At 57.7% G+C, this 12,897-nt stretch overlaps 2 protein-coding genes across 3 annotated transcripts in view; both read left to right on the top strand.

The window, feature by feature from the left end:
• Positions 1 to 1,241, top strand: part of SPTBN4 (spectrin beta, non-erythrocytic 4) — a 73,178-nt gene extending 71,937 nt beyond the window's left edge. The window contains exon 36 of the mRNA XM_044911372.1: positions 198 to 1,241. Coding sequence (XP_044767307.1) covers positions 198 to 356 — 159 coding nt within the window. The 3' untranslated portion in view covers positions 357 to 1,241. The remainder of the gene's footprint in view (positions 1 to 197) is intronic.
• Positions 1,242 to 1,649: 408 nt separating this feature from the next.
• On the top strand, positions 1,650 to 12,394 carry SHKBP1 (SH3KBP1 binding protein 1). 2 transcript variants are annotated; one of them, XM_021700950.2, is made up of 18 exons: positions 1,650 to 1,766; positions 1,972 to 2,025; positions 2,188 to 2,233; positions 2,340 to 2,413; positions 2,712 to 2,770; positions 2,992 to 3,072; positions 4,341 to 4,502; positions 4,588 to 4,678; positions 4,768 to 4,958; positions 5,434 to 5,549; positions 6,324 to 6,411; positions 6,524 to 6,640; positions 8,453 to 8,623; positions 9,631 to 9,786; positions 10,186 to 10,282; positions 11,287 to 11,465; positions 11,735 to 11,849; positions 11,961 to 12,394. In XM_021700950.2, exons 1-18 carry the CDS (start codon positions 1,681 to 1,683, stop codon positions 12,190 to 12,192), a joined length of 2,115 nt encoding a protein of 704 aa, XP_021556625.1. In that variant the 5' UTR covers positions 1,650 to 1,680; the 3' UTR covers positions 12,193 to 12,394. The 2 variants fall into 2 exon arrangements, with proteins under 2 accessions (XP_021556625.1, XP_021556626.1); XM_021700951.2 differs by lacking the exons at positions 1,650 to 1,766; positions 2,712 to 2,770 and having other exon boundaries at positions 1,970 to 2,025; positions 11,961 to 12,390.
• Positions 12,395 to 12,897: the final 503 nt, after the last annotated feature.

Raw genomic sequence — 12,897 nt, 5'->3', positions numbered from 1 at the left:
TAGGATTAAGTGAACTAACCCGAAGAAGCACTTAGAGCTTGGAACATACTAAGGGCTATGTAACTGTTTGCATTATTATTATTAACCCATTTAAGATCGGGAAGCTGAACTTCAGAGGGCAGTCCAATTGCAGGCTCATCTCTTACACAGCCTCTCTTCTTCCAAATCCGGACTCTGTGCCCTGTTTCTCTCTCCAGGAGGAGATGAACGGCTGGCTGGAGGCTGTGGCCGCTTCCGTGGGAGAACACGCGGAGATCGCCCGCTGGGGACAGACACTACCCACCACGTCCTCTACAGACGAGGGCAACCCCAAGCGAGAGGCGGGGGAGCGCAGGGCCAGCGGGCGCCGGAAGTGACTTCCCAGCCCCTGGGCCTGACACACATCCCCGCCCCTTCTCTCCGCACTGTGGGCACAAAGACACTTTCTCTTCCGCAGGGGCGGGAGCCCCTGGTTCCACCGCCACTGCGGACGCGCCAAGATGGGCACTGGAAAGGAGGGGACTTCTGCACTCCAGGAAGTGGTGGGGGGATTGCTGCCCCTATAGCCATATCTCGGCCCCTTCCTGCTTGCCACCCCACCCCAGGTGCTGGGGCTCCATTATTTTTATGCAATAACTGAGTTGGGGGGGGCGGGTAAAGGGGCCAGCTGAGCCAAGCCCCCTGCCCGGATCTCCAGATCTTGCCCCAAGAAGCTGGGGTGGTAAGGGGCGATAATTCCTGCCCCCCTCTCCGCCCTAGGGATGGGCACGGGGCCGCTGGTGAGGTCCCCTGGACCATCCAGGGTGCTGGGGGGTGGGGAGGGGACGCCTCCTCCCCGCCTTTACCTCACTTCCAATGCTGCCTTGATCTCTGTCTGGGAAGGTGGAATGAGGGGGCCTTGGCCCCTACACTCCGCCGTCTCAGAGCCATGCGGTTAATTCCTGAGTTTATTTTTGCAAAACGTCGACCTCCTCCTCCCCCGCCCCGCATCCGCGAAGGCTTTTAATGGGAGGGGCGTCAAAGCTCAAAACTGTCTTCCTCTCTCCTCCCCCCTCCAGCTGTAAATGCCACTTTGTGAGGGGAGGGGCAAGGGGAAGCCCTCCCCCCCTGCATGCTTCTGGCAGGAGCACCTCCCTAGGGAGTGGGGGAACCGGGTTGTGGGCAGCCCCCATGGCCGCCTGGAGGAGCCGCTGGGGCCCGGGGATGTGGGGCGGTGTGGCAGGCGCACACTGTATGTACCTATAATAAATCCTTTGGCTTTGACGGTCTATGCCTGTTTTTTCGCGTTTCATGGGCTGCGCCTGGGAGGATGTGTGGGGCGGGGTGGAGGGGGCGGCGCAGGGAAAGACTGTGGCTGCAGAGAACATTTAGATGTCCCCTCGGTGTGTACTAATTTCGGGATCTAAACACATGTCCCCGATGAAACACCTAGATTCTATTCTTAAAACGGGAACCAGGAGGATAGAGGAGTTTCGCTAGCCCTTGTATCTAAACTTCCCCAAAGGGGCCTTGCAGTACGCCCCGTCCAGCACAGGAAAGGCGGGTCCCTTTAAGGAGGCGGAGAGTTTAACTGCGACGGGTGAGCTCTTTGTCCAATCGCTGGCGGCTCCGGGAGTCTCCAGGCCAATGAGCAGGCGGCGGGGGCGGGGCCTGAGTACAGACCCGGAAGCGGGTGCTGGCCGGCCGGCTCGCCCGGGGGCCATGGCAGCCGCGGCTCCTGCTGCCGATGGGGTCCCAGGTCCGGGGCCTCCCGGGGAGGTGATTCATCTGAACGTGGGAGGCAAGAGGTGAGTGTAGGAAATTCCTGAGGCACCACCTCGGGGGCGGGGAGCGGAATGGGAGTACCCGCCTCTCCCGGGGGGAATCCTTGTCCATCAAGGATTGCTCCGCCTCCTGTTGAAGGCGCGAGTGCCTGGAGTGACGCCGTGGCTAGGGAACCGCATTCCTTACCCTTCCTCCAACCCCTCGCGTCTGCTCACTTTCCCCGCTTAGATTCAGTACCTCTCGCCAGACCCTCACCTGGATCCCAGACTCATTCTTCTCCAGGTGATCGGGAGAGCGAGTTTGGGGCGGGCTGTGCGGGGAGTGGGGGGGCGGTTCGGGAAGAGACTATGGGGAGCCCTAATCCCCCCACTTACCCTCCCCACCCCACCGCCCGCACACACACACCCTGGCCCGTGACACCTGCTCTGTGTCCCCTCCCTGCAGTCTTCTGAGCGGACGCATCTCGACACTGAAAGATGAGACCGGAGCCGTGAGTAGGGCATAGAGCTGAAATGGGGCAGCGGGGTAGGAGGAGGGACAGGATACCGCTCAGCCCCGCTCTTTGCCCCATCCATCCCCTGCCCTCCTTCCCGCAGATCTTCATCGACAGGGACCCCACCGTCTTCGCCCCCATCCTCAACTTCCTGCGCACCAAAGAGTTGGACCCCAGGTTTGCATGGGGATAAAGGGACCCCACCGTCTTCACCTTCTTCCCCTCAGAATGTTCACTTAAGCTCCTCGATCCTATTTAAATTGTGTCCTTAGAGTTTACCCCAAACACACACACACAAACACACCCACCCACCCATTTTCACTGCCCATATATATCATTGCTGCTTAGAATCTTTATCCAGTCAAAACTTGCTACTGCTTGGGATTCTCTGTGCAGTTTTGAAAACTTCCCCCTCAGAATTCTCCACCCACTCCCACTCCCCAGACTCTGACCCTTAGTCAATTCTGCTACCCAGGGGTGTCCATGGTTCCAGCCTCCTCCATGAAGCCCAGTTCTATGGGCTCACTCCTCTGGGTAAGTGGGGGCCCCATTAGCATCCTCGTTGCATAGAAAACGAGCTCCAGTTTTCCTGATGCTCCCTCTCCCCCTCTCCTGAAAGAAGTTTGGGTTAGAACTGAGAGCACTGGAATTGGTCCTGGGTCTCAGGGGGAGTGGTGGAGAATGAGCTAGGGGAGGCGGATAGGATCTGCCTCAGTGCTCTTCCAAGTCCCAGCTTTCGAGTTATTCCGCCTCAGTTCGACGCCTGCAGCTGCGGGAGGAGTTGGACCGATCTTCTTGCGGAAATGTTCTCTTCAACGGTTACCTGCCTCCGCCAGGTGGGCACAACTAAGGGTTGGAGGGGAGGGAGGGTGGACTGAAGACTACATTTCCCATAAGGTCGCAGCTGTGAGCCCTGAGACACTATGGGAGTTGTCCTATATCAGAGGCCGGCTTGATGGAAAGGAAGTAGGAAACAGCGTTTCCAGTGAGGCAATGGGCCAGCTAGCCTCACTGAGGCTCAGAAGCATGCCCTAGAGCCTGAAGGGGGTTTCAGTCCAGGTTTGATTTCCCTGTGGGGAAACTTAGGAAGAACCAGGGTCCTTTGCATGGAGGGGAGAAATATTAAAGGGGAGATAATCTCCATGGGACCTTGGATCAGCCACCCCACTGGCCATGGAAAATATGCCCCAGTGGTTATCGGGAACTGTAGTCCACTAGGCTTTGCTGATGGGTGGAAGGAACAAAATGGGGAAGTTCAGTTTATGACTATTTCCCTAATCTCAGTACCTTCATGAAGTTTGCCAAATATGAAGATCTCTGCTTTTGTTTTCTTAACTTAGTGTTACTGTGTTGTTTTTAAAAAGTCATTTTTTTAAAGTTTATTTATTTATTTAAGTAATCTTTACACCCCACACGGGGCTCAGACTCACAACCCCAAGATCAAGAGTCACACGCTCTTCCGACGGAGCCAACCAGGCGCCCAGCACAAAAGTCATTTTGAACAGAAGCTTTATATCACTACCTTTATACCATAAATAAGTAAACGTGAAAATAAAACCCCCCAAATACCAATGTTGTGATGCTTCTGCCTGCCAAGGAGATAGACTTCTGTTTCTTTTCTTTTTTTTTTTTTTAAGATTTTATTTATTTGACAGAGAGAGACACAGCGAGAGAGGGAACACAAGCAGGGGGAGTGGGAGAGGGAGAAGCAGGCCTCCGGCAGAGCAGGTAGCCCGATGCGGGGCTCGATCCCCGGGACCATGACCCGAGCCGAAGGCTGCCCAACGACTGAGCCACCCAGGCGCCCCTAGACTTCTGTTTCTTAAAACAGAAGATTAGCAAACACTGAAAAGGTAGCATATGAGGGCAGCACCAAACTGATTCGTCCTTTGTGATGGGCTCAAAGGAACCGAAAAGGGAGTAATTTGCTGTGTGACTGCATGTCATTGAATGCCGTGTCCCCACACCACCTAAAATCTTTTCCCCAGGAGACTATGCCCCACATGGGGGGAAATCAGTATCTGGCCTATTTAAAGTGCTTGTGACATGGCAGTTATTACAATTATTACAATTATTGTCGCTCTGCTCCTTCTCCCTGCCATAGTGTTCCCAGTAAAGCGGCGGAACCGGCACAGCCTAGTGGGACCCCAGCAGTCGGGGGGGCGCCCAACCCCCGTTCGACGCAGCAACACAATGCCCCCCAACCTGGGCAATGCAGGGCTGCTGGGCCGAATGCTGGATGAGAGAGCCCCTCCCTCCCCATCGGGTACGTTTATGTCCCCTGGGAGGCTGGGGCACCCAGTGGGGTCCCTGTGACCCCCGCCGTGATCCCCATTCTTCCCACCCCCAAGGGCTACCGGAGGAGCCGGGGATGGTGCGCCTGGTGTGTGGACACCACAACTGGATCGCTGTGGCCTACACCCAGTTCCTCGTTTGCTATAGGTGCTCGGGGAGGGTGGTGGCGGGAGGCCCGAGCCCTGTTGATGGGGAGGGCTCACGGTGAGGGTTGACGATATCCCCCCACCCCCCAGGCTCAAGGAAGCCTCTGGCTGGCAGCTGGTGTTTTCCAGCCCGCGCCTGGACTGGCCCATTGAGCGACTGGCACTCACAGCTCGGGTGCTTGGTGGGGCTTTGGGTGAGCATGACAAGATGGTGGCAGCGGCCACGGGCAGCGAGATCCTGCTGTGGGCTCTGCAGGCAGAAGGCGGTGGCTCCGAGATAGGTAGGGTACCAGGACTTTTCCAGAACCTTCCGCCCTTTAGAATTATGCTTCAGCCTATGGTCTGTTAGAATTCTCTACCCCATTGGAATCCTGTGGCCTGTTAAAATAACCCACGCTATACAGTTCTCACGCCCATAAAGATTCTTTGCATTATTAAGATGATCCAACCCTTTAGAATTCCGTATCCTGTTAGAATTCCTTGGCTTGTAGAAAAACCCACCCACAGAGGATTCTCCCCTCCATCAGAATTCCCTGCCCTGTTAGATCTCCACGCCAGTAGAACCCCAGAGCCTGTTAGAATCTGCATTCCATTAGAAATCTCTGTTTGCCTTGTTGAAAATCTCCACGTGTTAGAATTCTATACCCTGTCCGGAATCTGGCCCATGGAATCCTCTGGCCCTCGGAGTTCTTCCTGCCCCCTCCCTTCTCCCTCATGAAGCAGGGGTCCTGGCTGAGTGCTCCTTGCCCTCCGCAGGAGTCTTCCATCTGGGGGTGCCTGTGGAGGCCTTATTCTTCGTTGGGAACCAGCTCATCGCCACAAGCCACACGGGGCGCATCGGGGTGTGGAATGCCGTCACCAAGCACTGGCAGGTCAGGGTGCTGGCCAGCCTGGCTGCCTCCTTCCCGGGTGGGCTGTCCAGACCATACAGACCCGGGGAGGGGTTCCTTTCTGCCCTGCCCCACCTGCAGAGTGCCAGAGAACCCAGCGGTGGGCCAGATCCTGGGGCGGGTGCTGGCACGATAAAGGCCTAAGGGATGTCAGGTCAGGGAGGCCTTCTGGAAGAGGGGCTGCTGGGCGGACAGGAAAGATGGTGGGTTTGCAAAGAGAAGTCTCCAGGCACTGAGTGGGGGAGTGGAGACACTGTAGGAGGCAGAAACCCAGAGGGAGACGAGCAAATGTCTGTCATTCCCTCTGCCCTCCCAAGCCCTGTCCAGAATGCAAAGAAAAATACACCTGCAGTGTTGCTTTCTCCTGTCCCGTGTGTTTGGGAGAGACAGACAGAGATGGAGGGAAACAGACAAATAGAAGTAGAGCAAGTCTGAAAGAGGGGACAGAGCGAGGGGAGGGTGGACAGAGAGAAAGGCAGGGTGGTTACGTGAGGGATGCAGAGAGACAGACAGAGAGGACTAGGAAAAGCCAGAAATAGAGTCAAAGAGAGGCCAAGAGACAGAGACACTGACTCAGAGATTTCCAGAGATGGGGAGACACAGATGGAGATAGTCCTGGAGCAGGTGAGGCTGGAGAGAAGCAGGCCTAGAAACCCAGGGTGGGTTCTGGAGTTGGGGGGGGGTGCCCTGAGGGGTCCTGCGGAGGCGGAGGCAGGGACGCCTGCCTCTGCCCCAGCCAGTCCCGCCTGCCCCCAGGTCCAGGAGGTCCAGCCTATCACCAGCTACGATGCGGCGGGCTCCTTCCTTCTCCTGGGCTGCAGCAATGGCTCCATCTACTACGTGGGTGAGCAGCAGCCAGCACCCCTCGTGCCCGAGAACCTTCCGGGGAAGTGGGAGGAGAGGGGAAAGCCTGGGCGCCTCGAACAAGCCCGCTGTACCCTCCCCGCCCACCCCAGATGTGCAGAAGTTTCCCCTGCGCATGAAGGACAACGACCTCCTCGTCAGTGAGCTCTACCGGGACCCGGCAGAGGATGGGGTCACGGCCCTCAGCGTCTACCTCACCCCCAAAACCAGTAAGCTCTGATGGGCTCCCCGCCCTGCCATCAGCCCCAGCCCACAGCTGGCTTCCCACCACTTGTGGAGCTTGACCCAGTGAGATTTAGGAGGGGCCGGGAGGGGAGATTGAACTCTTGTTCAGTCATTCAACAAACACTCACCGGGCACCACTTGTGTGCACTGTGGCGGGCCCCTCCAACCAGGGGCAGAACTGGCCCCTAGTACTTCATCTTTGTGTTTCTTTTCCACCCCTGCATTTAGGGCATGACGCCTGCGTGCTCATAAAACGAAGAGGGTGCACGTTTTACAGTTCTCTCACTTGGGACAGTTTTTTTGTTTTGGTTTCTTGACTTCAAATGCAGAGCAATAGGCCCCTTTTTGTTTGTTTTTTATTGAGCTGTGATTCACATAGCAGAGCATTCACCGTTGGAAAGTGTACAATTCAGTGACTTCTAGGAGATTCACAAGGTTGTGCACACATCACTACTATGGAGTTCCTGAACAGGATTGTTAGCACCCCAAAAAGGAACCCTGAACTCATTAGCCGTCATACCCTGTTCTCCCTCCTGACAGCCCCTGGAAACCTAATCTACATTCTGCCTCTGTGGATTGGCCGATTCTGGACATTTCATGTCAACAGGACCATAACAATATGTGGCGTTATGTGTCTGGCTTTTTTCACCTAGCATAATGGCTCTTTTGTAAATTTATTTTTTTCTTTCTTCTTTTTTTTGTCATGGGGAGTGCTTTCTGGATCTTAAGATGACCTTGCCTGCTCCCAGGTTGTGAAGGTTTTCCCCTGTGCTTTCTCCTAGAGGCTTTTCAGTTTTAGCTTTTTATATACAGGTCTCTGCTGCTTTTCCCATTACCTTTTATGTATGGCGTGAGGTAAGGCTCACAGTCCATTTTTTTTTCCCAGCAGCAGTAAATGAGTAACACACCTAACTTCACACCTGTCATCACCTTTCCTCCATGGAAGTCCCCTTGCTGATTTCATGTATTTATTCCTTTCTTCCCCACCCCTCTGCCCACCGCGTGCCTCCACAGTGTCGCTTATCTCTTCATTTGTTTGTGTCCTTACAAAATGGGTGTTGTCAGCAGGCTTTGGATTCGCAGAAATGCTCCTGGGCGTATATGTTAATTGTCCCCTTACTTTTGCCCACCCCGCCCTAGGTTTAATGTCCGTCCGGGTGGCTGTGCACAACCCTAATCCATGGCTTTGAGCCTCTGCACAAAATACGAAAACCCACGTTTTACCTACCCTCATTCCTTAAGATGGTCCATTAAGTCTCTGACCATTGCAAAATAATTGTTCCCGTCTGGAAAGTTGGCGAGGGTGGGCCGTCCCTCAGACACTGGGTTGCGTTTTCTTGTCTTGCCGTCTGTTTATATGTCTGTTTTTCAGTCTTTTGCTCTGTAACCCCATCTCCCTCTGGGTCTGTCTGTCGCTATATCCCTCTCCCGAGATCCAGTTTCTTGGTTCCCTTTGCCTCCCTGTTTCTCTATTTTTCTATCTCTGTCCCCTGTCTTAATGAGATCTGTCTGTCTCTGTCTCTCTCTTTTTTTCTGTCTCTGCTTCTTTTTTTTTTTTTTTTAAAGATTTTATTTATTTATTTGAGAGCACATGAGAGGGGGGAGGGTCAGAGGGAGAAGCAGGCTCCCTGCTGAGCAGGGAGCCCGATGCGGGACTCGATCCAGGGACTCCAGGATCATGACCTGAGCCGAAGGCAGTCGCTCAACCAACTGAGCCACCCAGGCGCCCTCTGTCTCTGCTTCTTGCTCTCTCTGTCTCTGATCTGTCCCTCTCTTCATCCTCCGCCCCTCCCCAGGTGACAGTGGGAACTGGATTGAGATCGCCTATGGCACCAGCTCTGGGGGTGTGCGGGTCATCGTCCAGCACCCTGAGACCGTGGGCTCAGGGCCCCAGCTTTTCCAGACCTTCACCGTGCACCGCAGCCCCGTCACCAAGATCATGCTCTCGGAGAAACACCTCATCTCAGGTGGGCCTCGCCGGGTTGCTCCCGCTGCACGTCTCCCTGCAGGACACTGGCCCAGGTCAGCGTGTGAAACCGGCGGGTAGGGGAGAGAATTTTAACCTGGGACAATAATTGCAGAAGTGTGAGATGGGTCCTGTAAGGGGACCCATCCAGGAGAGAGTGAGTAGTTCATCAGTTCCCCAAACATGGCTTGAGCACCTGCTGTGTGCCAGGCACAGAGGATACAGTGATGGAAAAGACAGGCCAAGTCCCTACCCCTGCGGAGCTGATGTTCTGCTGGGGATGGCAGATGATAAACATGTCAGAGTAGAAATGACCGACAGGCAATGATGAAGACCAGGAATCAGAGCAGAGCTGTGTGAGTGGCTAGAGCTTGGTGGGGTCACTGGGGAAGGATCTTTGAGCAGAAACAAAGGAATGCACCCCCCCCCCCCGCCCCGCCGCAGTGGGGACAGGCATTCCAGCAGAGGGACCAGGCATTGCAAAGGCTCTGAGCTGGGAGGATGAAGGATGGATCTGAGGAGGAGCAGGGAGCCCCTGTGCCTGGAGCAGTGTGGGCGAAGGAGAGGGTGGGGCTTTGTGAGCCATGCAGAAGACCCTGTCCTTGACCCTGATTGGGATGGAGTCTCGGGAAGGAATGCAGTGAGCGGAGGAGGGCCATGACCTGGCACAGGTGTTCACAGGGTCCCCCTGGCTGCGTGTGGGGCCAGGCTCTGGGGGCAGGACAGGAGCGGGGAGTCCAGGGAGGAGGTGATGATGGACAGGACGGGGGGGGCTGGGGGGACAGTGACAGGGTTAGGTGAGATCAGGCTCTGGAACGATTTTGGAGGCAGGGCCAAGAGGACTTTTAACCATTTGGAGTTCTGGGGCAGAGGGAACTCTCTGAAAGGGAAGAATTCAGAGGGGCCCGAATCCTGACACCTTTGTGGGGGTCATCGTGCGGCTCGGGAGGGTGGGGCGGCGGGGATGCAGGCCTGACCTGCTGCCCGCCCCCCCCCCCTGCTCCTTAGTCTGTGCCGACAGCAACCACGTGCGCACGTGGTCCGTGACTCGCTTCCGGGGCATGATTTCCACCCAGCCCGGCTCGACCCCGCTCGCTTCCTTCAAGATCCTGGCGCTGGAGTCGGCCGACGGGCATGGCGGCTGCAGCGCCGGCAATGACATTGGTGCCTACTAGCCCCTGGCGCCCCCCCCCCCCCCCCCGCCCCATGCGCCCTGCCTGAGCCCCACTGGCCTCCATTGGCCCCTTACCTGACCTGCCCAGCGGGCCTGGTCGACCTCCATTCACCCCCCGCCACCCCCCCATTGAATTCTGTTACCCCATCGAGTCCTCTGACTGCCACCTGACCCAGGACTCCCACCCCGCATCCCTGAACTCCACTGACTGTTGCTGACCCCCAGCCCTTTCTGAGCTCGCCAATTCCCAGGTCCCAGAAACCTGGGAATGCAGACCTGGGGTCCTGGGAGGGATTCATCGGTGGGGAAGGAGGCAGAGCCTTGGGGTCTGGAGTCCCAGGGACCCCGGCTGGCCCTGACTCCCCCCCTTCCCCCCCATCCTGGCCCAGGCCCCTACGGCGAGCGGGATGACCAGCAAGTGTTCATTCAGAAGGTGGTGCCAAGCGCCAGCCAGCTCTTTGTGCGCCTTTCATCTACTGGTCAGCGGTGAGGACCGTCCCATCATATGGGGTGGGGGGGGTGGTCGGAGGAGAAGGCAAGATCCCAGCTGGGTCACGGAGGCCAAAAGGGGGGACACTTGAAGGAACAAAGTCTAAAAGAGAGCACAAGGCCTGGTCCTAGGTTTGGGGGCTGGAGGAATCAAAGGTGTGACACATACGGGTGGCGGTGAAGCTGGAGAAACCCCAGGCGCCCCTGCTGGACCTCAGGCAGGGGGCCCAGGTGGTCAGGGCCCCGGGGTGGGGGCAGGAGGCGCGGGCGCAGGTGTCCGGGCCAGGGGGTGGGGCGCGGGCCGCTGTAGGAGCCCGGAGGAGGTGCTCGCCCCAGCCTGGGAAGGGGACCTGTGATGGTTTTTTTGAGGAGGGAGCCCTGGGGTTCCCAGGGCCGGAAGTGACCAAATAGGACATCCAATGGGATGCGCGTTGTCCGGGAGCTGGAGCAGTGACCAGGCTGCAGGGGGCCTGTCAGTCATGTGGAAAAGCCAAGATTGCCCTGAGCGGGCTGGGGAGCCATGGGGCAGCACAGTGGGGAGCACTGTGGGGGCTGGGCTGGAGGTTGGATAGGAGCCCCAGAGCCCAGGGAGGAGGCTGGGACAGGTGCCTGGCGGGAGCAGGCAGCGCTTGACCAGGGCCAGACAGGAGGGGAGGAGGGGGCCCTGGGGGACACTGGAGGCCGAGGGGACTGGCCGTGGGGAACGATAGGAGGTGAGGGAGGTGCCCAGGATGACTCAGGCCTTCTTTGCGACGGGACCAGGGGAGAGCTGCAGATTTGGGGGAGAATCCCACTGGGGACATGTCGGGGCTGCCGGGCGGGAGCCATCCAGGAGGCAGCCGCACCCAGAGAGAGCGCACTGGGGAAGGATAAGCGGGCTTGGGGTGGTGGTTGCAAAGGCAGGAACAGAAGCCATAACAGTGGGATCTGAGGCCCCGGGAAGGGTGTAAGGATGAGAAGACGCACTAGGGCCAGGGTGACCCCCTCCCCTTCTGTCTCAGGGTGTGCTCCGTGCGCTCGGTGGACGGCTCCCCCACCACCGCCTTCACGGTGCTCGAGTGTGAGGGCTCCCGGCGGCTGGGCTCTCGGCCCCGGCGCTACCTGCTCACCGGCCAGGCCAATGGCAGCCTGGCCATGTGGGACCTGACCACCGCCATGGACGGCCTCGGCCAGGCCCCTGGTACTCCCTGCCCCACCCCCAGGGCCCTCTCCTCAACCCCCTTCCTCAGTCTCCCTCCCCAAGCCCTTGGCCTCTGACCCCTTTCCTCTGCCTTTGAACCCTACCTTGCCCCTGCTTGTCCACCCCTCTCTCTCAGCATCTGACCCCTGTCCCTGGACCTCTGCATTTTTCCTCCTATCCTGACCTCAGTCCTTGCACACAACGCGTGTCCCTTGCCCAGTGATCCTTGTCTTGGCCCCCCCCCCCCCCCCCCTTTCCTTGCCCCGCAGCCGGTGGCCTGACGGAGGAAGAGCTGATGGAGCAGCTGGAGCAGTGTGAGCGGGCGCCGCTGTCTTCCTCCAGGAGCTCTCTCCCCAGCCCCTCCCCCCGCACCTCTCTCACCAGGTAGGCCTGACCCCACTTCCCCTTTGTGCAGTGGGAGGGGGGTGCTGCTGCTCATCTGCCCTGGATGACCCGGATGACACGCACTGACCCTCATCACCCCCACCACTGCAGTCTTCACTTAGCCTCCAGCAACACCTCCCTGTCTGGCCGGCGCGGGAGCCCGAGCCCCCCACAGGCTGAGGCCCGGCGTCGTGGGGGAGGCAGCTTCGTGGAACGCTGCCAAGAACTGGTCCGGGGTGGGCCAGAGCCCCGACGGCCACCGACACCAGCCCCTCGGCCCCCCGCGGGTCTGGGAGCTCCCCTTGCGCCCCCCAAGGTGAAGCTCAATGAAACTTCCTTCTGAACACAGCTGCCATGGTGCCTTTGGATACCCAGGTCCTGGGGGGGGTCTGGCGGGGGGGGCTCTGGTGCCTCCCTGCTTCCTGTCAGAGCCCTGGGTTCAGGGCCAGGGCCTCCTTGGAGTGGTCACTGTTACTAGGCCCCCACTGTCCCCCCTTTTCTGGAGCCAAAGTCACCCTCCCCTAATAAAGTTCTCACTGCCAACACCTTGCTGACATTCCTAGAGGGTTTGGGGACCCCCAGGGAAAGGGTTGGAGAGATGTGGGGACTGGCCATATGTCTGGCTATAGATTCAGGAACATCTGGCTCTCTCTCGCTTTAAGCAAAGAAAGAGAACGTAATGGTTTACTCCTGGCTTCAGGCATAGCTGGATCCAGGGATTCAAAAACTCATCCAGAATGTCTTTCCATCTTTTGGCTTTGTTTGCCTCTGGGATGCATCATTCTCAGTCAGGTTTTCCCCTCTGGGTGCCAAGATGACTCGAGGTACCTCCTTAGCAACTTTTTTTTCTCTCCTAGCAGCAGCAGCAAAAAGAAAAAAAAAAATCATATGACTGATTCTTACTGGCTCGAATGTAGTCAGATGGCCACCCCTGAACAAATCACTGTGGCCCGTGTGATGGAGGCCTTCCATTGTTCCAAGGGTCCTGTGCCCTCACAAGCCAGGAGGTGAGATCAGCCCACTCCTCCCCTCCAACCAGAGGAGGAGT

Source organism: Neomonachus schauinslandi, chromosome 16 (genome assembly GCF_002201575.2).
Source record: "Neomonachus schauinslandi chromosome 16, ASM220157v2, whole genome shotgun sequence".
In the NCBI taxonomy this organism is placed as follows: Eukaryota; Metazoa; Chordata; class Mammalia; order Carnivora; family Phocidae; genus Neomonachus; species Neomonachus schauinslandi.
The sequence above is the reverse complement of the archived record's forward strand: the minus strand, read 5'-3'. Positions and strand labels throughout refer to the sequence as shown.

Coding starts and splice junctions, on each gene's coding strand:
- SHKBP1 (XM_021700950.2), top strand. CDS start 1,681: ATGGCAGCCGCGGCTCCTGCTGCCGATGGGGTCCCAGGTCCGGGGCCT. Junction 3,073..4,340: donor CGGTTACCTGCCTCCGCCAG/GTGGGCACAACT, acceptor TCCCTGCCATAG/TGTTCCCAGTAAAGCGGCGG. Junction 11,850..11,960: donor CCCCGCACCTCTCTCACCAG/GTAGGCCTGACC, acceptor CCACCACTGCAG/TCTTCACTTAGCCTCCAGCA.